General features: G+C 42.2%; 2 protein-coding genes across 2 annotated transcripts in view; both read left to right on the top strand.

Moving 5' to 3' along the window:
• Positions 1 to 27,742, top strand: part of LOC134502748 (disintegrin and metalloproteinase domain-containing protein 9-like) — a 658,699-nt gene that overhangs the window by 179,281 nt on the left and 451,676 nt on the right. The gene's annotated exons all lie outside the window — the stretch shown is intronic.
• On the top strand, positions 24,973 to 26,158 carry TCIM (transcriptional and immune response regulator). The gene has a single exon (XM_063311184.1). The coding sequence runs from the start codon at positions 25,085 to 25,087 to the stop codon at positions 25,370 to 25,372; it is 288 nt and encodes a 95-aa protein (XP_063167254.1). The 5' UTR covers positions 24,973 to 25,084; the 3' UTR covers positions 25,373 to 26,158.

Below are 27,742 nucleotides of genomic sequence, written 5' to 3'. Positions count from 1 at the left end.
CTGAGTCACCGTAATTTTCTATTAATGAATAGAATATATTTGAGTATATGTCCTTCTTTTCAGAAGAACTTCCAATCATCAGTTCTCTAGAGCTGGGTTAGAATGTCTTAAGCAACATTTTCCTGAAAGTTTTCTTTCTCAAGACATAAGATAATGTCTCCCCAATTTGCAAAAGAGTGACTCTGCCTTCCCCAGTTTGCCAGCCCCTTCCAAAAGAGTCTGGGAATGTAGATTCTGAGTAAAGATTATTTAATTACAGCTTAATATTGTTGAAGGAAGCACCGAGCCTGATTTCTGTTCCTTCCCCATCCTCTCACGTTTATCTGGAAGAGCTGGGGGGAAATTCCTCAGAAGCAATTTTTATTTTTAGGCCTCCTCTCCCCCCTCTGAAAGCAGAGAATTCTGCCCCATTGGATGTATTGTCAATTACCAAAACCGAAGAAAGAAAAGGGGAGGGGGTACGGCTTTTCTTCGCTTCCTGAGGGGCCAAAGCAGCCTTGTAGACTCAAGACATTCAGATCCACCCAGCAAGGTTGTTCACGCAATTGACAAAATTTTGCTGGTTTCTCATATTGGATTTGGTTGTTCTAATTTTTATGATCTGGTCTTGAACCGTAATAAATTATCTGTTCGTTGCAGCCTGCTTGGAATCCGAGCCAGGCAGCTGCCAGTGTAGCCAGGGGACCTCAGCAGCGCTTATTGTATGTTTCCAGATGTCTTGAGATGTGCAGCTGAACAGCAACCCTAAGGAAGCAGTGGCGGCAGGGAAAGGGGTGGGCTGGGACGCTTATTATCTTCTTCCTTCCTGCCACTTGCCGACCTCCGGTTATTTCTGGGTAGCCTGGAGCTTGGGAAGGACGAGGAAACATTCCAAGTTGAGAAAGCCACCGTAGTTGCAGAACTTTGGAAGTCTCTCCCCAACTGTTCCAGTGGTACACCCTTCCCATGGTCCGTGCCCCACCTGGCTTTGTGTTGGCATCCTGTTCTGCTTGTGCACAAGCTACGCTGTGTATAATGAAGGAAGGGTCAGCAGCTGGCTGGAAATCTTTGCTTGGAAAGGGAATGGGCTGTCGAGCCATGAACTGCCCTAACGTTCACTTCAACTTAAGTTCCATTTTATAATGTTAGTCTTCCCTTGTCTGTTCTAGCCGGTTTAGCCTGGGGCGCTGGAGAGAGAGGGAAGCACAATTTTTGCTTCTAAAGAGGTATGTGGAGCTAATGTGTAAAAACATGTCTTCTCTGGGCCAACCGACCCAGTTTTCTTTAAAAGTGAGACATTATCCCCCACAGGGTTCTTGCCTCTGCTGCTTTTAAATATATTTGAGAGTGACTGTGCGCAGAAGTGGCGCAGAAAGATTTGCAGGTCACAAGACAGGTCCTCCCTACTTATTCCTGCTCTTTGGTTATCCATATTTCAATTTCTGTCCCCAAAGATGTCCTTCCATGCGAACTGTGATGGCTTGCATACTGGTGGCAAGAATAAAGGACCTGCAAGGGAACTGTTTTACGCATGTGGGGGGTGTCAGACTGTGGGTGAAAAGAGACTCTCAATGTCACTCTGGATTCTAAAACTCAAGAGTTACAAGTGCAACAGACAAGCTGAGAATTTTAATGCAAGATTGACATCTTTTTTCTCCAATATTTCTCAAAGTTCTCCTTGCATGAATGAGGCTTTCATTTTCTGCCTCTTCCTCAAAGTGCTTTCAGTGTGTGGTATTTTCAGCTTGACAACATTACAAGGCAGCCAAGAATGCTGCCTTTTCTGTTATGTTTATTTTCATTGCTCTGCAAACTATCTCATGATGGAGGTTGTTGGGGACCAGCATGGGAGGAGATCCCCAAGGGCTTAATTGAGACGAGGTCAAGTATTTCAAGCACATTTTTTAAAACAAAGGCCTCTAGGGGCCTCTGGGGTCTGTTGATCGAATGATATCACTAGAAGCAGGACCCCAACATTTCACTGATTTTCTTTTGCTTTTCACATGTTCACATAAAGCTTTGCAGCAGCATTTGTGTCATTTTAACCAAAGCTTCATTGTACCAAATGAAGTTTTAGCATCCACCTTCTCCTTCCTGGCACCCTTCCAATGCATAGGAATCACAAGTTGGCCAAGGGTGTTGGCTGGGAATGTGACACATCTGACACCATTTAGGGATTGGAAAATGGCGTCTGAGCCCATCAGACAATCAAAAGTGATTACATTTGGATTGTGCCCTTTCTTGGCTGCAACATAGTTGAGATTGTACAGTTGGATGTTTTAACATTTCCTCCATACTCTAGAGAAGTGGTTGGTGGCAACTCTGTTGCCTGGAATTTAGGCAGTGTTTGTGCCAAAAGATGATAAATTTGGTGTTACGCAATTTGGCTGAAAGTCAGTTGAAGGTATAGGTTAGTTTATCATCTCAAAGAGAGATGATTCATGGGAAGCACTACAGAATGGTATTTACCCACTCAAGAAATGTAAATCCCAGGTCTTCAATGATTGCCTCCATATCAAGATCAGATAGTAGTGAAATGTTCCAGAATATTTGACTGAAACTGCTGATGTACAAACATCCCAGCCTAACTGGAGAAAGAATTCATCCAAATGAAGACATCTGGAGATGTATTTAAAACATTTCTTAATTGCCCTTCTCCAAAATATTCTTGAGTAGTATGCAAAAGGGTGGATAAAATTATTTGAGCAAAACTTTACCATGTCATCAGTTGGATCTAGAGAAAGCCTGCCTAGAGTAGAAGCATTGCAGTAATTGAGAAAGTTAACATTTATTTATTTATACAATTTAAATAGCTGCCCATCTGCCCATGCTGGCTGGGGAATTCTGGGAGTTGAAGTCCACCCATCTTAAAGTTGTCAAGGTTGAGAAACACTGGCATAGAGGATTAAAAACAACAGAACATATGGCAAAAATTGACATAATAATAATCATAATCATACCTTAATATTATTAATATTATTAATATTAATAATAATAATTTAATATTAAATATTAAAGGTATTATTTTACCTTTACCGTTTAATAATATTAAACACCATCATCTGCCTATCCCAGGCCCTTGGGAAGGACTCAATAGGTGGACAAAAATGCCAAATCCAGTCTAAAGACCTGGCTACTGTGCAGCCAACCATCATAATAATGTGCTACTTTAAAGACTAAGCCCAAATCCAACTTTTTTAAAACAACCAGTTACCAAATACAACAATCTGTTTAATAGAATCACTGAATCCTAGAGTGGGAAAAAGCTATTTGGGTAGTATAAAAGCAGACCAGAAAAGGAGATTGGATTATAAGCTGCATGTATTCTTTTTTCTCTTCTCACCGTGATCTAAAACTCGCATAGATGTCTGTGGGCTCATAAATATTTGCCTGTCAAAATGCCACCTGTTTGCCAGAAGATCTTTATTCAAGAGGATGACGTTCAGGTCAGCCTGGAAATGCTGCAGCATAAATTTCACCGTCTGACTGGTTAGAATAGCAATAGCTGCTAAGAGAGAACCAGTTGGTACTGTGCTTAAAGGCACCAGGCTGGAAACCAGGAGACTGTGAGCTGTAGTCCTGCCTTAGGCAAAAGCCAGCTAGATTATTATTTTTGTCTGTAATTTATTGTTTATCTGTAATTGTATTTTTAGACACTGTATTTTTATATATTGTAATTGCATTGTATATTTATTGTTTTATTGATTATTTTGTTGTAAACTGCCCAGAGCCCCTCTGGTGGGAGGAGATGGGCAGTGACAAATTTCATAGATAGATAGATAGATAGATAGATAGATAGATAGATAGATAGATAGATAGATAGATAGATAGATAGATGACTTTGGGCCAGTCCCTCTCTCTCAGCTGTAGGAAGAAAGCATTCCAAAAATGTTGCCAAGAACACTAGGGACTTCTTGCAATTGCTGAGAGTAAAAAAATGACTTGAAGGCCCCCAGAAGGAAAACAAAGTGTATAAGTCAGGGTTTCTCAACCAGGGTTCCGCGAGAGGTCACTAGGCGTTCCCTGGGAGATCACGGTTTATTTAAAAAATTATTTCAAATTCGGGCAACTTCGCATTAAAGAGGTAAGTCTCATTCCTTATTTTTAGTTTAAGAATATTGTTAATGCATAAATACAGGCCTACCCATGAAACAAACATAATAATTTGGTAACTTCTGGCCTCTATTTGAGCCTTAATGTGCAGGGTTTCCCAAGGCCTGAAAAATATTTCAAGGGTTCCTCCAGGGTCAAAAGGTTGAGAAAGGCTGATATAAGTGGTGGCGATGCAACACCCCAGGAGGCATCCATAGGATCTCAGCACTGAATGAAATTTATCCTTGAAAATGGCTGCAATCTTGCAATATGGCTCCATCGTAGAAAAGATTGGTGCCCTGGCTTCAAATCTTGTTTAGAGGAAGAATGTCAATATTTCTTGACATTTTAGCCAAGTATGCTGAGAATTTGTCAGATCTTAGGAGAGATTCCAACTCTAAAATTCCCTGTCCTATTGGTCAATTAATATAGCCCTGACCATCAGATGAGACAGAAATTCCAGGGTTGGCTTGTTTTGGACATTGTTCTGTGTTTATAGAGGAGATTTCTGAACATTTGAGGAGAAATTGGATAATCCCTACTCGGCTGTCCCCGCCTGGCCTCTCACTCTCCTTTTCCTCCTCTCCTTTGTAACTAGAGATGCTTAGATAACATTTTATTGCATTCATAGGAACTATCCTGCCAGTAATGGGCTTCATCAAGATCACAACATATTTCCTAGCCAGTATTTTAGTGCCTTGGGCAACCGCCCACTCTGGGAACAGAATGAGCTGAAGCAGTGGCTGGCCAGGCCAGTACCATCTTGCACTGCCTGGCCAACCAGACAGGCCCATGTATTTTTGGGTTGAATAAGACTTTGTTCTAGCCCATAACACTCAGAAAGGAAGAACTAGAAGAGGAGAACAGTCAAAGTAGCAAGGTCAGGACATACAAATCTGTTCATACAACACTTCTGGGAAAAGCCGTGATCAAGATCAGCTTGTCAGTCAAAAGCAGTGGTGCAAGGCTGAATCCAAAAGGAACAGGTGGAAGGTGTGGTTGAGATATGATCAAGCAGTCTGGACAAACAAAACAAGGTCAACGTTTTGGATACAAGGCTTAGAACAGATTATGCCCAATGTTGTTTTCAGCAACCTCACTTAGAAGGGCTTATGTTCCATAAGATGAACCCCTCTCTTGGGTTCAGCTAGCACCTACGACAGACTGAACTTTAACTTTGTTCCCAAGCTGGGGGGCGGGGGCAGAGAAAATGACATGAATGCATGAATGGAGGTTAGGGCTGTGTGGTGGATTTCAGCGGTGTTGCTGGTTCTCAGGAAGGAGGGAGCACGTTCCAAGGAGGTGGAGGAGATAAGAGGAGGCCCAGTCCAGGAGGCAATGGTGGGAAAATGAAGAGGTTCAGGATAGCTCCGCCCTAGAGCTCTCCCAGGTTATTTCCCCTTAGGTTAGGTAGGGTAGCTTTAGTCTGGCAAGATTCTGTCTATACGGTGTGAGCAAATAAAGAACTGGAGTTTGAATGGACTGACTCTTCACTCTTCTTGGGCTGGGCCTGATAGGCTGGAAGTGTTTGCCATTTGCTGAGAAGGGGATGGAATGTTTGAAAGATTGGAAATGGGAGCCTTTTGCACCATAAAAGCAGCATGCCTCTATTTCTACCCTTATCTCGATAGCTGGTATGGTTCCATAGTGCTGGACCAAGAGCAGGAGAATCCAGGTGCTAGTCCTCCCTCAGCCATGAAAGCTTCTTGGGGGTCTTTGGTTCAGTCCCACCCACTCAGCCCAAGAGCCAGGTGTGATCTAGTGGTGGAAGTGCTGGAGCTGGGCTGGGGAGATCCAGGTTCTCATCCCCCTCCTTAGCTCCCTGGAGGTCCCTGGAGGACTTTGAGCCAGGCCTTCCATTTTAACCCAAAAGCTGGGGCGGCTTTCCAAGAACGGTCTTCTTGCTGAGGGGTAGAGTAACAGAATCTTGAATTCCTGTCAGAGTTTCTTGCTGATCCAACTTAAGCCAAATGAAATTAAGGCAGGATTATTCTGAGTTTCTTTCTAATCCCTTCCCTCTTTCTCAGGACTGAGCAATTTTTTCTGAACGTCCTCCTACCTTAACGGTTCACTCGTGCCTTCCGCGGTTCCAAAGCCAGGTCCTCATTCCTTCCTGGTTGGGTGGGTTTTAGGGGACGAAGAAATGCCCTTTTCTTTAAATCCTCTCCCTAGACCTCAGAATTGGCTTTGGGGGCTCTGGTAAAGACTGGTAATTTGCTTCATGGGTGGTGCATTGCCAGCCCTGATGGACAAAGACTAAGAATCTTGCATTCTTCTGTCACTGCTTGGAATCCTCACTGCATTCATTACAAGGCTGCAGTGAGCTGCTACTATTTTCAAGATGACACGTTTACTTTTTCTTGATCAGATCTATTTTTGTGTTTTCTTTCCATGGAACTTTGAGTTATTCTGGGGAAAAGCAGAGATAAGTAAAGCAAACAAACCTCTACACATATACACTGCCCACACTCCCAATTAAAAATACTTTGCTAGATAAGCAACTAAAAATGGTGCATCTGCTGTAGCTATTAATGGAATTCATTGGCTCTGGAGCATCGCCAGCAAAAGAAATAGATGCCATTTCAGATGTTGTCTATGAAGAACCTTTCCCCCACTTGGCATCTTTGGGTGAGCTGGGACTGGGACTCCCAAACTTTTCGAAGCCTGCAGTTTTTATGGATTGCCCATCTCAAAGTCCCAAGGAACTTTGGAAGGAAGGCTCTAGGCCAGGGTTCCTCAACCTTGGCAACTCTAAGCTGTGCAGACTTCTACTCCCAGAATTCCCCAGCCAAGGTTGAGGAACCCTGCTCTAGGCAACAATCCATGAGAATATCAATTTTCTAGTTCAGGGATTTCAAAACATTTTCAGGCTGCAGAACCCAATAGTTAAAAAAACAAAATTCTTGGAACCCTGGTTCAAAAAGCAAAGCCCTCATGATAGAAAATGGCAGTAAATCAAATCTTGCCCTTCTTGTGATTTATTCATGCAAATTCATATGTAAAAGTTAGCTGGTCTTCACAAAATGGATGCTTCTGTTGCTGTCCCAGAAAATCCCTCCGCTTACTATAAAAAGGAAGCTGTTTGTTATCAATGCAAAATTAACATTTCTAACCTACCAACAATAAAGACTTGAATTTCACAATTGCTTGGGAAGTTAATGCTTTAACCAAACAAATCAATGTTCATCGTCTGGGATGTGATTGTTTTTCCTTAAAAAAACTGCTATAGATGCCAATGACTGCATTCAAGTGAACATTTTGGGGGGAAGGGGGTTTACTTTCTCACATTTTTGTAGAATCCTAAGGTTCCATGGAACATGGTTTGAAAAACCTTGCTCTAGCCAATATCAGCTCTCCAAGGGTCTCAAGAGCTCTTAAGCAGAGTTGAAACAATGTATATTGAATATAAACCTCCAAAAAGCCTTTCCTATGATCCTTCTTCTTCTCAGGTTGAGGACCAACAGTAATAGTTCTATACCAGTTAGTCAATTCTAGATATCCAGCCTATATCTCACCAGTTCTTCCTTTGGCTTGGGTTAGTCCGCTACTATCAATACGTTTGAAGTGGGATTATGATCACCAACCCTGTTCATAGTTTAATATTCCAAAAATCAGCAAGAAAAGTTGTAAACCTTCAGTGGTTCCTATGTGACTGAATTTCTACCTAGTAAAGAATCAGTAGCACTGGGAGGGTCATAATGATCAACTTTATGATCCTCCATGTCAAGGGGTCCACAGGGCATGGTCAAAAAAGTCAAGATGGAAGCTGTGATGGTACTATTGAAGTTCTGCTTGGATATTATTTGTGTGACATGGCCCCCATCTTGACATTTACATTTGTGTGACATGTATATCACTTCAATTCTATCTCACCCCTCTTTAAAAACAAACAAACAAAAATCCTGGAAAGTCAGAGAAAGATCGTATCATTTATCCAGTATTCAAAATATCATGGATAAAAGCTAGACTTCCTTATTATCTGATGCTTTCTTCTATTTTGGGTTTTTTAAAAAACATAATTGGAAGAATTTTCTATTTCAGTTCTAAGTTCTAGGATGGCATTTTTTCTTCTAAGCCCACATCTAACAACTACAATTATAATGATACTTATTACAATTGTACATTATCCATAAAAATAGAAAGAGATATACAAGCCACATTTCAAACCACAATGTAAAAATACACCTGCATTTAAAATACTCAGCAGAAGCGTGAGCAGGTCAGTGAACAAGAGAACCAAAAATGGGTTGGGTCAGGGAAGTCATCACCTTAGAACAGTGTTTCTCAACCTTGGTGATTGGACAATGTGTGGACTTCAACTCCCAAGATTCCCTAGCCATGCCATCAGGTGTTTCATGGCCTGACTAGGTAACATCTTCAGTGCCATCAGGCATTTTGTGGCCCGTGTTGTGACCTTCCATGCACATGTAAAGGGCAGAGCTCAAATTTCAACACTGTGACACTCCTGTCGTCATTCTCATGAAGCCATTAGGTTCTGCTGATCTCTCTGCCTTGATACGGTCAAGAAAGACTGGAGAATCACCTGCCCTGCATGCTTTATTTAGGATTATGTTTTATTAGGAATAGGGGGACGCGGTGGCGCTGCAGGTTAAACCACTGAGCTGCTGAGCTTGCCGATCGGAAGGTCAGCGGTTCGAATCCGCGTGACGGGGTGAGCTCCTGTTGCTAGTCCCAGCTCCTGCCAACCTAGCAGTTCAAAAACATGCAAATGTGAGTAGATGAATAGGTACCGCTTTGGCGGGCAGGTAACGGCGTTCCATGTAGTCATGCCGGCCACATGACCACAGAGGAAGTGTCTACGGACAAACGCCGGCTCTTCGGCTTTGAAACGGAGATGAGCACCGCCCCCTAGAGTCGGACACGACTGGACTTAATGTCAAGGGAAACCCTTTATTAGGAATATATTTTATTTAGGATAATGTTTGGTTAAGAATCCTGCCCTGAGCAGGAAAGTGGACACAACTGTGTCGGTGGCCCTTTCAAACTCTGTAATTGGCTGATCCCAGGAATTTCCTCCTGTTCAGTGAAATTGCTGGTTCTAAATGTTTCATTTTCTTGTTTATTTAAAAGAAACAAACAAAAAAAATAAACCAACGTCTGGGACCAAAATAGATTTTTCCACTAAACACTGCTTGCTGATGATTCAAAACTGAACCTTTGGGTGAAAATGATGTTTTTATAGGAAAGCCACAGAACAACAGAAGCCAGTGACGTTAGGATTAACTGGCCCCAGATATCACTGGGAGGGCTTTGTCTAGCAGTTATGATGCAGAGAACCCCAGTTTGTTTATCTCCCCTGTAAAAATGGTTGCTTCACCATTCAGATGTATTGTGCAAGCTGGGACTTTAACCTTGGCATGAAGGTACTTACTACCAGATGATGGGGTATTCCAAAATTCCAACAATCCCTGACAAAACTGTTATATCAGAGGAGTGTGTGTGTGTGTATGTGTACTTGCTGTCCTGTTCACCTCTTCATCTCTTTGACAAATATTTAAATAGCAAAGCTGTCTTCTTTAAATGCGCAAGTTAATTATGCAATGTACAATTTCACAGAGTGATCCAGACTGCTAGGTACACAACATGGAATTGGCAGGTAGGACTTCATAGGTTGACCAAATCTCACCAAGGTTTAGTGAAGCTTCAGGATGAGATAGTCAAAACCTTGCCAGATGTTTTAATCCCTTTGGGTTATTCTGTGGGGGAAGGAGCTGGTGCCCAAGTCACTGCAGGTACCCAACATCTGGAAGGGTCACTGACCCCTGTAGTGGAAGCAAAAGGAGACTGTGTGTGTGTGAGTGTGTGTGTTATGGAAGACGGAAAGACACATTGAACTGGAGGAATCTAAAGCATTCCCCTTCTTTGCACATCCAACCAACTTGGATTTGGGATAGATGAATTCTTTCCCATTGGAATAATTGGGAAGGCACTTCAGAAGGTGTGTGTGTGTGTGTGTGTGTGTGTGTGTGAATATACTGGTCCTTCCTCCCTTTTGCCAGCAAAAGCATAACACAACTTTGGATACTGCAGATCCTTCATCTCTGTTTTTTCCACCCTAAAAGTAGTTTTGTTCTGCTAGATGGTATTTACTTGGAAGTGACTTCATTTAATTGACATTACCTGACACTGTGCTATAAAAGGTTAATGCTGCGCTGGCATCTATCTAGCAATTTCTCAGAAGTTTTCTTCCTTTGTGGAAGACGTTTCTGTTTTTCTATCATTTGGTGCTTGAGAATGTCTTTTGCACTTCTCCTGGTGGTGTTTTTGGACTGACTTTATTGCTGGAGGTGGTGGGGGAAGTTATTGCTGGTTTATTCAGTTTCAGTTGGACGTCTTTCCCTCACCTTGAATCCTTTCTGGATGCCTGGATTTCTCAATTGGAAAATGGGAGATCCTCATGAGGTTTCCCCTTGCAACTGAGTAGAAACGTCAACATGTGAATCTTGGGTGGCTGCAGACCACTGGAGAGACGATGAAAAATATGACATTGGCACATGTCCACAGCCACCTCGTTGCCAAGTCAGGGCAAGAACATATTCCACTCCTGCCTTCTCCTTGAAAAAAAGTCAAAAGCAAATTCTCTTTCATCAAGTTGAATGAGACATGGAAGGAAAAAAATGCTGGAGAATTTTTCTGTACATCACCAATAAATGTAAGAGCTGTTGCCAGATAGACAGGAAGTGGAGGCATCAGACTGGCAGAGCTGGAAGTTCAGTCCACAGTCTGCTCCAACACTAGAGAGTGAGACTAAATGGTCCTGTTTCAATTCATCCCTTCTAAGGACATCAGTCATCTTGACATCCATGGAAACAAAAATCTTCTAAGTGGATAGGCTTCCACTAGATACTCCACAATTCATAGGCCATGGAATATTTCCATCTCCTCAATTCTAGCCTCCCATTTTCCAAGAAATGGAGAAATCAGAGCTTCCCAAAATAGCAGCCTAAGCATGCCAAAGTGATGCCTCCAAGCAGGATATAACTTTGCATTCATTTTATCCCACTTGGGGATTGTCCTTATGTGGACCTAACTAGACCTCTTCCTTGCAAGCAGCTCCATAGTCTTTGATTCTCAAAGCAAGAACTGCAACTACCTTTTATATCCCAGAAGAGGAGAAAAAAGTTAGAGATCTGGGGGACTGCCCAAATAGAACTGAGTAGAACTGGCATGTTCACTTCCCCTACTCTACCATGCTGCTCTTGACTGCTAGCTCTCAAGAACTGGAGATAGTTGTGAGACAGACAATGTCAGCTTGCCTATTTCACAGGAAAAACAACTTGTTTGTTTCCGAGGAAAAACATATGTGCCTGTTTTACAGGATGGATTTGCAAATTTTGTGTATTCTTTGACTGTTTGATATTTCCTGTAGACTGAGAGGGGAGCATGGAGGGTGTCATTCTTTCCATGGAGAAGCCCTCTTTGGAGAAAGAGCTTCTTGGGCTGAAAGATCATGAGAAAGAATGCCCACTAACCCCAAGGCTAATTATACGATTTCTAACCTGGTCATGGTTTTGGGCATACAAACAGCCCTACCTCAGGTTCTGGCATGGAAACTTAGCCATCACACCATTCCTGATAGTACAATCTTCAAAGAATCCAGGCTCAGTTGGTTTCCAGAAAAAGAAATTCCTGTCAAAGGGACTGAAAGCACAACTCCTTGTTGGTAAAAGACTACTCATAAGGATGATTGCCTGGCAAGAAGAAACTTCTCGAAGGGTACCACTGACTCCCTGATCCTAAGCTTTGGGTGAAGTTCTAAGAACCTGGCTGAAAGGCACCCACCCTCTGGAACATTCTTCCTCCAGAGATGAGAGAGATTCCATCTCTTGCGGCCTTCCGAAAACAATTGAAGAGTTGGTTCTGCCACCTTGCTTGGGGCGGGAAGGGAAGTAATCCCCCCTGGAGATGGTTAGCGCCTAAAATGGCCCCTTCAGATACACGTGAATGATATTCCAACTGCTACCGTCACCTGGATTGTATATATATGTTCAATTTTATTATGGTCACTGACCAGTACACCTGGATTGTATATTGTATTTATGTTTATGTCATATTTGTATCTATATTTATTAGAGTATTTTAAATGTTTTTATCTTTGCTGTAAACTGCCCAGAGTCCCCCTTTTGTGGGGAGATGGGCGGTGGCTGAATTTAACAAACAAACAAACAAACAAATAAATCTGTTACAACAACTTTACTGCCTCCTTTTGACCTTGGGCATCTTGACTCTTGGATTTTCTTTGGAACAGTGTCCAAGTCAGGGGTGACCTCTTGCTAGCCTGCCACTCCTCTGCTCCTTAAGAAGCTTTAAACACTCAGCTGGCGTTAAGACTGGGGGTGGGAAAGTTGTAATCCCATACCATTTGGAGCCCAGATGACAGCCTGGGGAAGTTGGTCAAGAGCCGTAGTAAGTTGAAAAGGAAAAGGGAGGTGAAGAAGGAGTGGTGGGTCAAGGGGGAGGGAAATTAAGACTGAACCCCTGGTTACAGAAATAGATCTAAACTCACATATATGCATTCACTTCTTGCCTACAGGCTTAAAATGTTATTGAGGTTATAAACAAAACAAAGAATGAAACCAAGCAAACTGTTGGTTGCATAAATGCTTCACATTACAACAGTATAGCTACTTAATGAGGGCGATATTCCTGGTAGATGAAGGAGGCTATGCTGTATCTCTTCTTTGTCTTCTGCAATCAGATGAATTCCAGGTTTAGAAAAGGCAATGGCTGTTTTATCCCATTTAGTTCAGGCAGGCCATTGCACAATCTTGTTGGGCTTCACTTCTATCTTGCACACCAAGATGCTATAAATGGCACACATCAGACTCCTACAACTTGGTTTTGCTTAGGAAAGCTATTACAGAAGGGCAACCTGCCATTTCTTTTCCAGTGCTGAATTTTTTTTTTAAACTGAAGATTCTCTAATAAGTTTTGGAGGAACTGCAGGGACTTCTGGATCATAACCTTAAAACTATTCATGTCGTTGGTTGTCAATAAGCCAGGACGGATGCAAGCGTAATTAAATTTCCATGAAGCATAGGAGGAACTTGGCTGAAAATCTTTTCCAGCTTTTAACTGCTACCAGGGGGAGAGGCTTAGTGCTGTAAGCTACTCTGAGTCACTGGTAAAGCTGCAGAAGAGCACAAGGGAACCACGTCTTCAGGAGTTAATGAAAGAAGCAGATGGTACCTTTGCATGGCCTACCTTCACCCAGTGAAAGGTTCAAATTCTTAGAGCTTTGGGACATTAGAAAGCTGTTGTTAGTAATGATAGTCAATGTAGGCATTGATTGGCCTGTTCCAGACCCCATCTTCTCTGGGAACAGCAGCCCAAATCACAACATCAATAAACAGCACCTGCCATCTGTCCATATTTTTAAGCACCTGATGACAGTGTGTCCTGCACAACCAATGTCATATAGACAATGAGCACCAGAGCAGAGGATGTCTTAATGTTCTCCTTTTTGGTTCCCGAAAAGAATAAATTCAACAAGCAAGGTTAAAAAGTGCACTAAAGTAGAGGCTGACTTCTTTGCAGTAGAGGCACAGTAGAACTTTTTTCAGTTAAGGCTGATCAACCTCATCCATGGTCCAGCAGACCACGTAAGACCTTTTCTGAGTTTTCAACATTTTCCCCCACCCCCTGCAAAGAACAATGCTCTTGAGAACTCATTAATAGCTCACTTGCTAGTAACCAAGTTGGGAAAGAACCAGAGGCATAAGGGAAATAGATTTCTATTGGCAGAAGAATGGAAGGCTCTTCCTAATTTGGGATGACTGAAGTCACAACACGTAGCCAGGTTGTTTTGCAAAACTGTGTCTGTAATTTGTATGCCTCTATGGAAGTATGAGAACCAGTTTGGTGTAGTGGTTAAGGCATCAGGTTAGAAACTGGGAGATTGTGATTTCTAGTCCCTGCTGGTTGACTTCGGGCCAGTTGCTCCCTCTCAGCCCTAGGAAGGGGGCAATGGCAAACCACTTTCAAAAATCTTGCCAAGAAAACTGCAGGGACTTGTCCAGGCAGCCTCCGAGAATCGGACACGATTGAATGGACTGAAAAAAAAAGAAGAAATATAGTGAGCCTGCATATTCTGGCAAATGAATGTTGGAAGTGTGACGTGAGTATCAGCTCCACAACCTGCTGCCCACAAGAGGTGGCGGAGCACAGATACAGTACATTCCTAGCTAGCGATATCCTTCCAGAGATAAGACCAGAGATCATCTCAGGAAGCAAGTTCCCTGAGATTAGCAATCTCCCATCAAAGACCAGACAGATTAGGAGACTGCGGGGAGGCTGGAAAAGAAATGGAAGAACACGCAGACATCAAGAGCCAAGAGACAGCGGGTGAAGTAGATAACAGCTCTCTCTTAAACAACAACTTAGCCGGGGTGGTGAGGAATCTGGGAAGAAGCATTTCAAATCACTCAGAAAATCTTTTCCTTAATTAACCCATTATAAAGGAGGCTGGGAAAATTTCCAGTTCACTTTCCGGATTCTATATTTACCAAAGGCTCATGTTAAAGATACCTTACAGATTAAGAGGGATTACATCAATAAATCCATTCCTAGCTCCTGACGGTTGTTGCAAGCAGGCTATGTAGTGCTGAGAGTCAATGCAAACTAGCCGCGCTATCAAAGCAGCCTTTCATGGCTCTAGTAAAGTGTGCTGTGGGGCAGATTCCCCTTCTGCTTCTGGTGCTAGGTCCTCTTGTATCATACTAGAGGTTTAAAATTGACCCAGGTTCATACAACATGCTAAGCCGTAATGTGGTTTGCTTGGAGTAGCAGTATATCAAAGTAGCCAGTATGGCTTGTAAATTACGGTAGATCCATTAGTATATGAAGTGAATGCAGCCAGGTGGGGTTTATTCAAGAATCAAATCATGGCTTAGTGCAAGAGAACACAACTTCAGTTGGCTTAAGGTTAAACCATTTGTTGGGTAGCACCTCAAGGGCCTCACTCCAAAGTGGGCTGGGGCAGGATCGACTAAGATGGGGTGGCTTTTAAGGATTTGAAACGAGTGCCTTATGCCCCTGCCCCTTAAGCTCTGTAAATTCCAAATAATGCAAAATATGTATGGGGTGGTGGGGGCAAAAGGTTTGACCTGACCCGCTTTGGGAGACTCTGGGGACACCAATAGGATTCTGACGTGCCCCTGGTCTGCCTTTTAGGTTTTTCTGGCTTAGCGGGCATGGATCTAACCTTAAAAGGAGATCCCAGCATCAATGTCATTAAGAGACTGACGTAGAGGAAGAATTGTAGCTAACAGTTCCCAAGAAGTGATTTCCTCCTTCCAAGATTTTTAAGAATTAAGATTTTGGCATGAGGTGGACAAGACATTCCAAATGTTTAGTGTAAGTGATGTGATTTTTCACCATGCATCTGCAGATTACATTATGGCAGGTTGACTTTCCAGAAAAGACTTCCTTTAACACAACACTTGACTAGCCACTATAGCAGTGTTTCTCAACCTTGGCCTGTGCTGGCTGGGGAATTCTGGGAGTTGAAGTCCACACATCTTAAAGTGGCCAAGGTTGGGAAACACTGCTCTATAGGGTTGGAGCTATCACTGGTAAGCTGCCGCGATTTCCTTTGCAAGCCCTACCCCTGTGGAGCTCTGTTCTAAAATAGAGCTACCCCCAAGGCATCGCTGGAGGAACAAAATGGCAGGCATGGAAACTGCATCTTTTCCAAAAATGCTCTAGATTGTTTAGGGAATTATGGGAATTTTACTCCAAAAACCTCAAGGAGGCATCAGGTTAGGGAAACCTTTGCCTTTTCCAGGTTTGCAGCAGGCAGGTCCCAAATACAATCCCAGCAATCTTAGAAATAAAATGTATTATCAGCTCATCACACTGTCCCGATCAGGCCACTGGTCATTTTTCCAAGAGTTTTCCCTGAAAATGAAGTTTCTGCAGACAAACCCAGTTATGGTTGTTACTGTTGCTGTTTTTACTTTCACAGCCATCCCTTATTTAAAATCTCCAGTGGTCTTTTTCTTCTTCTTGTTACTATTCTGTCTTCAGTTTTTAATTAGTGAATCATATTTGAAATAAGCAGGAGGGGGGCAACAGAAGTGCCTTTTGGATTTTTGCTGCCGTTGGGTTTTCTTGAAAGAAACGTAAAGGGTGGAAGGAAAGTGACCAGAAATCAAACTTCTTTGCAATGAAGTAACTGCGTTCAGGAATGCCCTATGCAAGACGACGCTTGTTATGCATCGATTCATAGTTTGGAACCAGGATGTTCTCAGAATGCTTTCTTTCTCTGCAGTAGACCATTTCCAGAGTGAGAACCTGGAGGTATGGTGTGATGGGACAGGAAGGACAAGACAGAATGGTGTGCAACTGGCCCGGTTTGCACCTTCTAAACCAGGGTTTCTCAACCAGGGTTCCGTGGCACCCTAAGTTTCCATGAGAGGTCACTAGGGGTTCCCTGGGAGATCATGATTTATTAAAAACATTATTTCAAATTCGGGCAACTTTGCATTAAAGAGGTAAGTTTCATTCTTTATTTTTAGTTTAAGAACACCATTAAGACATATAGACAAAAGCTACCCATGAAACGAATATAATAATTTTGTAACTTCTGACCTATCTTTGAGCCTGAATGTGCAGGCGTCCCCCGAGGCCTGGAAAATATTTCAAGGGTTCCTCCAGGGTCAAAAGTTTGAGACAGGCTGGTCTAGAGAAAGCAGTCATAAATCAGTTTCAAGGCTGTCTACAAGAGTGTCAAAAAAAGTTGGTGGTTGTGACCACCAGATAAAAACCAGCCCTTTTATTATATGCATCATTCATGCACTACACCTGGAGTTATCACTTGGATAAGTAATATTCCATGGGTATCTTTTGAAGGAGGGTTATCTTTCCAACCTTACGTGTTGATCTTGTTTTAACTGGAGTTGCCTTGGAATGAACCTGGAAGAATCTGTAAGCATCTTTTCATTTAGTTTTTGAACACAGAGGTAAGTATTTATGGCATATCATCAGCAAAACTGGAGCCCATGAGAAATCATAACTGCACAGGCTCTGTAATATGGACCACCTTACTGAAGAAGGATACAGATGCAATTAAAACACAATCATTTGTTCTCTTTCTGAGATGAGAGGTAAGCGTGGATCATTCTGTAGCCAAACTGGCAGCATCACAGATAAGTGATGCTGCAAAATTGGAATGAACCAAAAATCTTAAGGGAAAAATAATTTAAGGCAAAGGAATCTATGCGAACTAGTTTTTGGGGGGAGGAAAAGGAATGGGCAAATGAGTGATAGTATAAGCTGGGATAGAAATACTATATAGATGAAAGAAAGAAAGAAAGAAAGAAAGAAAGAAAGAGAGAGAGAGAGAGAGAGAGAGAGAGAGAGAGAGGCCTTGAAGGGGCATGGCTGGCTGAGGGGAAACTGATCAGGATCCTCCATTGTGAGCATCAAGTCTAAGAGAAGACGGCTAAGGACTGTGGGAGGCAATCTGGCATGGACGGAGATGCTTCTGCCTTTTCTGCCACCAACTCCGCACGCTTAGCATTGCGCATACGTTTTCGGCTCTGGAGATCTTCAATCCAGGAGTGGCTGCAGGCTGTCGTTCTGCCTCGGATCGGTTAAAAAAGAAATAGTTCAGCCTTACCCTTTGCCTCAGCCTCACCCCCCCAGAGAACCTTGGCTCTTTTACAGGTGGTTTCCATTGCAATACGGCTGCTGAAAATAGCTTCCTTGACTGGATCTGTGTCTATGTACGTGTTTCTCGACTGTTTACCTGAAATAAAATCCAAAGGGAATCTGGAGGTTCTCTGTGCTGTGACATTGCTGAGAAGTTTTCAAGGGGAGCTAAACAAATTCCAGTAAGATTACAAAAATATTTGGTCTCTTCTCTCTCTCTGAATTTGGAAGGTTCACCCAGCAACTGAAAGAGAGTTAATGGAGAGATCAGTTGCGTGAGAGAAGCTCGACAAAGATTAGTAGGTACAGTAGTTCTCGACTTACGATCATTCATTTAGCAACCATTTGAAGTTATGACGGCGCTGAAAAAAGTGACTTACGACCGATCCTTGCACTTACGCCCATTGTAGCATCCCTGTGGTCACATGATCAAAATTCAGGCGCTTGGCAAACAGCATGTATTTACAATGGTTGCAGCATCCCAGGGTCATGTGGCTGCCATTTGCAACCTTCCCAGTCAGCTTCTGACAAGCAAAGTCAATGGGGAAGGTGGATTCGTTTAACAACCAAGTGATTCACTTAACGACAGTAGCAAAAAAGGTTGTAAAATTGGGCACGACTCACTTAACAACCACCTCGCTTAGTGACAGAAGTTACAGCCCCAATTGTGGTCGTAAGTCAAGGACTACCTGTACTGCTGTAGCTGGCAAACTCCCATGCACAGATAAATAGAAGAAACAGACTGAGTGGTCAAGGACTGTTGTAATTAGCAGAACAAAAGAATCCAACCAACCTCTGATAATTGTATCAATAATCAGAGTAAAGCCAAGAGCATTCTGATAGTCATTGCCACCACTAATTTCTTTTGGCCTTCTTTGGTGTTTCAATGCGTGCAATTCATTTCACCAAGTGAACACTGAAAGTTCTTAGGCATCCTGAGAGAAGAAGGAAAGAGGAACCTCTTTCATAGCAGACATTTGGGAAATTGCAAGACAATTTTTGGTACCACAGCACTTCTGTGCAACTGCATCCGAGCCTTTGGAGTGGGAGTGGGTGAGTCAGTGAAGAGCGATCTCTGGTTGTGCAGTGTTGATCTTTCCATGGTTACGGCTCGGGCTTGTTTGCTTTGTGTCTGAGTGCCAGGGGAAGAGAAGTTTGATGGATACAGTCAGCCAAATACAGTAGCCAAAGGCCAGCCACTTCTTCTGACTCCCCTCTTCTTCAGTGGAATGTTCCAAAATACAAGAAGTTTATTCAAGGAAGCACTTCAAAGGAAGAAGCAAACTGTAAATGTCACCAAGCAGATTCTGAAGTTGCCTAGACCTCTTTTTCACAATGGATGATAAATCAAAGAAGAATACGGATAATTAAGCAGAAAGAAGTGAGGGAAAGAAGAGAAAAAGCTTGTGATGATAACAGTCTTCCAAAGTCTAGAGTTTGTTAGAATACAGATAGCTCTGAATTCCATGAGATTGTATCAGAATAGATTGACATATCTATTCGATTGCATGGTGATACAGTATATCCATAGATTGCGTGGTGAGGCATGATTATGCTATGTTCTTTCTCTTGTCCCATGACATGACATTACATCTGTATTTTACTCTCAACAGGTGGCTGTATCTGGTTGACCGTATCTGGACTTAGAAGCTAAGCAGAGTTAGATCTGGTTAGTAGTTGGAGGAGAGAACACCTGGAAATCCCAGGATTGTAACCTAGACTAGGTGAAAAAAATATTATGGAAGAAGCCATTTCCATGTTGTGGTTAAAAAAAAAAATCACACAAGTGTCACTGGAAATCAGGTCCAACTTGAAGGAGTTTTTATCTTAAAATAGCTTAAGATAATGCTGGCTGGGGAATTCTGGGAGTTGTAGTCCACACATCTTCAAGTGGCCAAGGTTGAGAAACACTGATTTAATGGTCGGGGAGCACATAACAACCTCTACCCCACTATTATAGATAAAACTTCCTCCAGATATAGAATTTTTCTTCTAGGGGCAATAATAAATTAAGTGTTCCCTAAAAGATGTAGTGCAAGCAGTAGAATGAGGTGGCACATCTTCTTCAGTAGCTGGTAGAATATTGTCAAAACATGTGAGACTTCATGTGAAATCTTGTCAACCATCAAAATACTCTCTCACTTAGGGAGGCCAAGACTCTATGAGATTTGAGCCAATTATTTTTACTTTTTAGTGCTTATCAGGCTTGCCTATCTCATTTCTCATTTTCACTTTGGAAAGGATACAACAGTGTTCTTTTCACCAACAAACTAGTACATATGCTCAACTTAGCCTTAAGACAGCAGACAAAACTTTCATTTTATTCCTGCAGGAGCCATGATTTAAACGAATTCTGTATGCCCTTCTCAGAGTTGTTCTTTTTTATTTTAAACCCAGGTTGACCAATTGCCTTTTGTTTTTCTGTTGGTGTTTTTCTCCAGGATCAAAAACAAAGAAGCACTTGTCAAGAATGAAAAGGCAGAGGAGGAGAAAAAAAGAAATCTCTCACCATAAGATTAAGATCTTGCCCTGTTTCTGAGGCTTCTGGGCTTCTATTTTATTCTTAGGGTTCTTCAGAATTTCTTTGAAAGTTCTCCAGATGGTACTTTGCGGGTTGACTTGACTGGAGGAGGGTTGAAGGTTCCTGTGGGATTTCTCTGCTACTCATCATTCCCTCCCACTATAGGAGAATTTCTTTGCCAAGCAGGTCCTGGAGGAAGTCAGAGATGCTGGAGACAGCCAGGGAATCTGCCTCGGCTTCATTGTTAATAGTTCTCTGCTCGCGTCAGTATATGAATGCCAGGAAACAGACACATGTCTCGGCCACCATGGTCGTCGGTCCGTCTGCCTTACCCACCCCACAACCTGCCTGGTCCTCCTCCCAATGTCCTTGTACCAGAGCCAGCTACAGTGGCGTCTGGGATCTTTAAATCATGTTGTGAAGCTTCATGGGGATGCATGGAAGGCCCAGTGCATCAGCCTGTGCTGAGTCAGTGGAAATGCCTTCTGCAGACAAAGCATAATCCACAGAATAATTTGTCCCTCATCTCTGCTCAGAAATGGATAAGGTGAGACCCCAGGTCTGGATGTGGCATAGTCATTGGAGGCCTTTAAAAGAGGTTCCTAAATGTTCTTCAATTGTTTTAGGCAATAAAGGAAAAAATTCATTGAATCAATGGATTGAGAGGAATCATCTTAAATGTATTTTACTTTAATTAAAATATGAATGCAAATGAAATGAAATCAAAGCTAGGGGTTTTCCCCCCCTATGTCCTACCCATTCCTTTTTGGAGTGCCCCCCAAAGCTGATAATTCTTGAAGCACCCATCAAAACGATGTATTCATGGGCATGAATGTCTTTCTGTAGAGTAGGAACGTCTTCATTCAGACACAGCCAATTTTTTTCACCTTCACATTTCTGTCAAATAAACATATTTTCTCCCATGTGGATCTCCCACCAAGGGAGAAGGAACAATGTGGACTTGGGAGGAGCATCTCTGAAATTCCTCCCTTCATCTCTCTGAACTTTGCTCAGTTCATCTTGGCCCTTCTTTATGTAGTATCATTCCTCCAAGCTGCTATTGTGTCTCTGGAGGACTCCAGGAAAGGCCAGCAACTTTTTGGCAACTGTCAGGGGGGCATTCAGGAGCCATGGCCAGTGGGCAAGTCCAAAATATTCAGTTCAGTTTCTGAGATATTTTAATGGATGATGTTATTGGCTTAATTAGCAATGCATAAGGCATCTATTTTTCTTCTTAAACTTCCCATCTCCACAAAGGCTGAAAATTTCACTTTGCTCATTGGGCAGCTGCCAGTAATCCTAAAGTTGTAGGTGTCTCACCATTATGTGGCAGCCTTTTCATTTGGTTAAAAAACAGAAAGCTAAGCTCATGGGATGCCAACTATATGTAACAAATTGGATTGGGGAAACTGGACTCTCCTTATCCTTTGATCCAAAGGATTTAAGAGTCTTGCCAAAGTCTCTTGATGATTAATCTACCTGTTCAGAAAAGTCACCTTTTAGAGCTACCTTGAGGAAGAAATCACGTGATGAACCATTGCTCAAAAAGAGGAAATTAAATGACCAAAGGTCCTCCTCCTGTCTCTTACTTGCTTATTCTTTTTTATTTTCTTAAAAGTGAATATGCTACCCTTTAAACCAGAACTTTCACAGAGTGACATGCAACTGCTAAAAACACACAAAAGCCATACATCAGCACAAAATGAAGACACTGAAAGCCTGGGGAAGGCTTGGAACAGAGGCGTAATTGGTTCAATCAAATTGAATAAAAAATTAGGGAGGGAGGGAGGCAGGGAGGGACGGAAAACACGTTACCACAGTTTAGGATGACTAAACAGTACAACTAGCTGCGCTTATCCTCTGGTATCTGTAAGAACTTCTGTCCGGCATCCTTATCATTTCTTGGCATGAGCTCTTGTTTGATCAGCTAAGCTCTTGATGGTGATGCAACCTGAGAAATATGTTAGGCCTGGAGGTTTAAAAGGCTCCAGAGAAGGCCCGCCTCCTGGACCCCGCCAGGTGGAATTCCCTTACCGGTGGGGTTTGTAGCATGCCCTCTCTGCATGACTGGGTGGGATGTGTCGATGTTAAGCGGATGAGATGGTCTCTCAGGTAACCTGGTCCTTTAGCAAGTCACAACAGTCCTTTGTCCCCACACCTTAAAGCCATATTCATTTCAGCATGCAGTGCCAAAGAGGGAACCAGCACAATAATTCTGAATTAGTTATTTGCTGCTCACTTGTTTCCTTTTTGAGTTTTATTACAAATTATTTTCTTCAGCATTCTGCATCATGGATGATGAGAGTTAATGGCAACAGCAAGAGACTGGTCCAAAAATGATTGGCATTGCCATGTCAAATTATTTGCAGGCCTCAGCCTTTGCAGAGGTCCCACTGTAGCTTTCTCCAACCCTGGTTACTTGCATACGTATCGGACTGCCACTCCCATTACTCCCAACCATGGGCATCCTGGAAGCTGCAGTCTAGTGCATCTGGAGCTGTGTTTCTCAACCTACTGCTTGCACTACATCTTTTAGGGAACACTGGATTTATTATTGACCCTAGAAGAAAGATACTATATCTGGAGGAAGTTTTATCTATAATAGTGGGGTAGAGGTGTTATGGCTGGCTAGGGAATTCTGGGAATTGAAGTCTACACATCTTCAAGTGGCCAAGGTTGAGAAACACTCATCTGGAGAGCTAGCCTATAACTTTCTTTTATATGCTTTCACTAAAGGAATGATGGGGATCGTAGTCCAATCCATCTGGAAGGTGCCAGGTTGGAGAAGTCTGGTGTTTTTGCTGGGTACTGACATTATGCTAAGCCATAATTGGGCATACTCAATTGAAGTTTAGTGTGTTTGTGAACTTGGCCACTCTAACTCGCAAGACAGGTTTATGGCTGAATATGCTTTGTAGGAGAGTCTGTTTGGTGTAGTGGTTAAGGCTCCAGGCTAGAAACTGGGAGACCGTGAGTTCTAGTCCCACCTTGGGCTTGAAGCCAGCTGGGTGACCTTGGGCCAGTCACCTTCTCCCAGCCCTAGGAAGGAGGCCATGGAAACCACTTCCAAAAAACCTTGCCAAGAAAACTGCAGGGACTTGTCCTGGCAGTCTCCGAGAATTGGACATGATTGAACGGGTTAAAAAATGTTTTGTGAACCCTGCCTTCACGATCACAGGGTAGCAGAACAGGGTGCTGAAAGGGTGTCTCTGTACATCAGATTTCCCAACTTTCTGGTTTTTTCCTTTGGCAAGGTTTTGAGTGTACTTTCCATATTCAGGGAGGAAAAAAATAGCACTTGCCATCTGATGATAAAAATTTTAATTAAAGTGACAAGAGGAGTCTTTTGTCAAGCATCTGGTAATGAGAGAGAGAAAAACCTTATTTCTTAAAAAAAAAGCAGACACAGTCAAGGAAAAGGAACCACTTGTTTTCGAAATGTCATTCCTCCTAATGCTAGTTGTCATCAGAAGCTCAGCTTGGTTGAAAGCTTTTGGGAAATTTCTGCAGCCTTTTTCAACCCACTGCCCTATACTACAGAAAGATCCAACCCACTCCTTGCTCTTTCCAGGAGAGGAAGACATCTGATGATCCTTGGACCCAGGAGCAAGCGAACATCAGCTATTTCTTGACTTCCATCCCTCCTGAATGTTTTGAGACCCCGCTTGGCTGATAAAACTTGACGTCTGTTTACAGACGGAAGTTTTGATTGAAAGCGTGTTTTAAAAACCCACATTTGGAGAGAAAAGGCATTTTAAAACGTATAGTTAAATGTGGGTCCCCGTGCGTGTTATATTTAAATCAAATATCAAAGCGTGCAAAAGTTACACCGGCTAGACAAATAGACTCTTCCCCCATCCCTTAATTTTAACCAGAGTAATATATTTTGCATAAAGAGTGAGATTCAGGTAAAAGATTTACACAATCTGAAGAGAAAGTTGAAACCATCTCACACATATTATTACACTGTAAATTTTATAGGGATGTTAGGTCAATCTACATTTTGCCCCTAATAGATAAATTCCCTGGGAATACAGATAATTTGTATGTGAACCATCTTCTTCAGGATCTAAAACCATACATTATGTGCACAGTAGCCAAATTTTGTGTTGCCGCAAGGATAATAAGACAAAACCGGCTAAAGAAGTTAATTACCCTTGTTTTAAATATTACTTTTAAATTGAAATATCTTAATTAATAAATTGTTAGGGGAGATTTATTTTTTATTTTATACTTATTCATGTTTTAGACTCACACTACCTGGGTAACAAATATATTACTCCTCCAGTAATAGAGGAGTGAATGCTACATTATTAGGTGATCTATTTTATTAGTTGGTAGTATATTATTGTATCTCTTTGTTTGACTCTGTTTTTGTCCTTTTAAATTCTGCTGCTCATTGACCAAATAAATATTATTGATATTGATTGAGTCAGGTAGAAGATTTGGTTTGCAACTTCTGTCCCTCTGAACTTCTCTTTTCTTTTCTTTTTTACATGCCTTACCTAAATCCACTGAAGCAAATCTGTGCACTTGGTAAGCAGCAATACTTCTCTTGTCCAGTTTCACCGCGGAAGTGGAGAGAGACGAGAAGACTGGCAATTCAACTGTTAAACCGGCCTTTGATTACTGGATGTTGAACTCCGCATGATGTCATTTTTGTAATATGAGCTTCCACTTCAGCTCTCTGCTGCCTTTAAATAGCAGTGCCATCCCTAGGAGTTCTCTACGGGTTCCCCAGGCAATAAACTCGCAAGACCAACGCTGCTCTGTCTGACATCACTGGAAGTGGTGTGGAGCAAACCGGGACCAGCCAGCATGTCGACCTCCTTGAGAGTGAGCCCATCCGTCCACGGCTATCGCTTCGACACTGCCCTGCGTAAGAAAGCAGTGGCCAACATCTTTGAGAACCTGGATCAAGAGACTCTGGAGAAGCTCTTTAAAAACTCGGGGGACAGGAAAGCAGAGGAAAGGGCTAAGATCATCTTGGCCACTGACCAAGATCTGGAGGAGAAGGCAAGATCGCTCATGGCTCTGAAGCAGAGGACCCGAGAGAAACTCTTCCAGTTCCTGAAGTTCGGGAAACATTCCATCAAAGTCCACTGAGGAGCCACAGGAGCAAAGTTATGATGAAAGAGAGCACAGCTCTTCGGCCGGAGTCGTCATTTTCACACAGAGCATCTCCAGTGCCTGGCACGAGATGGAGGATGCTTGGACATATTGCTCATGGGTGTTCAATCCCCACCAATTGTGTGCTTCCTCTGCAGACTCCAACTTGCACAATCGAAAGAGAACCAAGGAAGCCTTCACCAAATGATGAAGGTGGCAGTTCCTGAGCCACAAGGATGGAAAAGTGGAGGAGCAGACACTGCAACTTTTTCCAGCAGCATGGGTGGACAAGAGACTCTGTGGTTTTCCCCTTGACTAAACTGTCTGCTGTCTGACAGTCTTGTTTACTGACTGTGTAAAGCCTTCCACGAGGTTCTTTCCTCTTGTTTGCTGGGATCACAGGCGATCAGAAAACCATCAGTGTTTGTCCATTTGCCTTTGCTAAAAATGCACCAGGAGAAACGCATCTTGTCTGCATGTCAGATATTCCCCAAGAGAGAACTTTTTCCAGGACAATGTGAAGCAATCCTGTTTCTGTTCCATTTCTTAAAATGAGTTGCACAAACTTTTTTTTTTTTAAATAAGTTACTTCCTGAATGAAATGAACCATGAAAGTCTCTTTGAGACACCACGTTCATTTTTTAAAAACTTTTTTCTGCCCTAATGACAATGCTGTAGTGATCTTAACAAGTGATAAGCTATGCTGATGATGCTGTAGTAATGGGCATTAATTTATTGCATATGCTGCATTGTGGAACAAATAAATTATAAAGTTGATATAAATTGTTCTTGATTTGAAATGCTTTATTTGGCAATTAAAGTTGGTTTTGAATTTCCTAAAACTTCTTCCCTCTGAAGTACCAGATCAAAATATCATTAGACAGGGTTGTTCCAGAACAGAAAACTCTTTTTAACAAAAGGAAATATCTTTTTGTTTGTTTTAATAGATGATCCTTGTAAAATGAAACATTAGTAAGTCTTTTTTAAAGTAAGTTTCAGTGGAGATTATTTACAGAACCTTTTTCTAATGCCAACCCTCAGATCCTGTGAAAATATAACTCTGAGCATATGCAAAGTAAATTTCACTGTGTACTGTTAAGAAACAGTAGCCCTGACGCATCTGAGTTTAGGTATTAAATTTAGGTATTAAATGATTTATGTTTGTTGGCTCTTCCCAGCAACCTGAAATCACTTTCTTTCTCTTTTCCTTTGAGTTCCTGGTTATCTCTCCAGGCAATGGGTCCAGAGAGATTATATCACCAAGCTTTTCATTGCTTTAGGCAAAGATTACTCCCACTTTATAGGTGAGCTTTAGTAAAGCTCATGGCTTCCCAAGAGATTTTGGCTGAGCTCCTCCATTCCAAATCTGGATTCTCAAGATTAAAACATTAACTGGAAGCAAATCTAAGCTGCATCCTTTGAAACTACTTACCTTGGGAAAAAGGAAGTTGTAATGGATGTAAGCAGCTTCTTACTGACTCACTCTTGGTAATGCAGAGCACTGGAGGGTCTTCTCCTGCAAAATTCATTGGAGTTATGCAGCAGCACAGGGTCTACCTTAGTTTATCAGAGTAAGTTGGGTAAATCAAATAATATTTAAGTAGGACCAATCACTCTGCTAATTACATAGAACATCTTTCAGAGAGAAAATTTGCCCTGAGCTTTCATTTAAGTACTTATTTTCCCCCCTCTCTTTGATGGCTATTTAATATTCTACCTGAGCCATTTTACACATTACAAACCTGCAGATTGAGGCTTGTTGATGGAATGTAGGTTTGACAGGGAACAATGTAGGTTTGACAGGGAAAAATCTGTCTAATGCATAGATGTTGGTTTAGAGTTCAGCTAAAAAGTCTCAAAGACATTCTTCCTCCTGAGCAAATGCCTGAGATTTTTCTTTTTCTCATTGCTATTTTCAGTGGTAGCACAGCCACACCTCCCCCCCGCAACTTCTTTGTCCATAGCAGTTCATGTTTGAAAGGCCAGCTGTTTACAGTGCTACTTATTACCTCCCTATGCTTATTGCATTGCACAACACACTAAACAAAATTAAAATAGGGTTGGATCAGTTGGGGTTCACCCATGGATATTAGCAAGTTGTTTAAGCCAGGCCTGCATTTTAAGCCAGGCACAACATGTTATATAAACCCAGCAAGAGGATTTGGTTAACCCAGATTTAGGGATTAGCATGCATGACCCACCCCAAACTCATTACCCCAAGAGTTCCCTTGCAGATATTTCTGGAGTCTTTTGCTGTAGATGCTTTGTTCACTGGCTCAGGTAGACATTACAGGCATCATTAAAAAAAAACACCTGATTTTCTATAACAGCCAATAAAATTAAAGTCTCTCTTGAATTGAGCACAAC

This window comes from Candoia aspera, chromosome 9, assembly GCF_035149785.1.
Source record: "Candoia aspera isolate rCanAsp1 chromosome 9, rCanAsp1.hap2, whole genome shotgun sequence".
NCBI classification, from domain to species: domain Eukaryota; kingdom Metazoa; phylum Chordata; class Lepidosauria; order Squamata; family Boidae; genus Candoia; species Candoia aspera.
The sequence above is the reverse complement of the archived record's forward strand: the minus strand, read 5'-3'. Positions and strand labels throughout refer to the sequence as shown.

What these genes read in the sequence shown, in the direction of transcription:
- TCIM (XM_063311184.1), top strand. Translation starts at nt 25,085, where the DNA reads ATGTCGACCTCCTTGAGAGTGAGCCCATCCGTCCACGGCTATCGCTTC.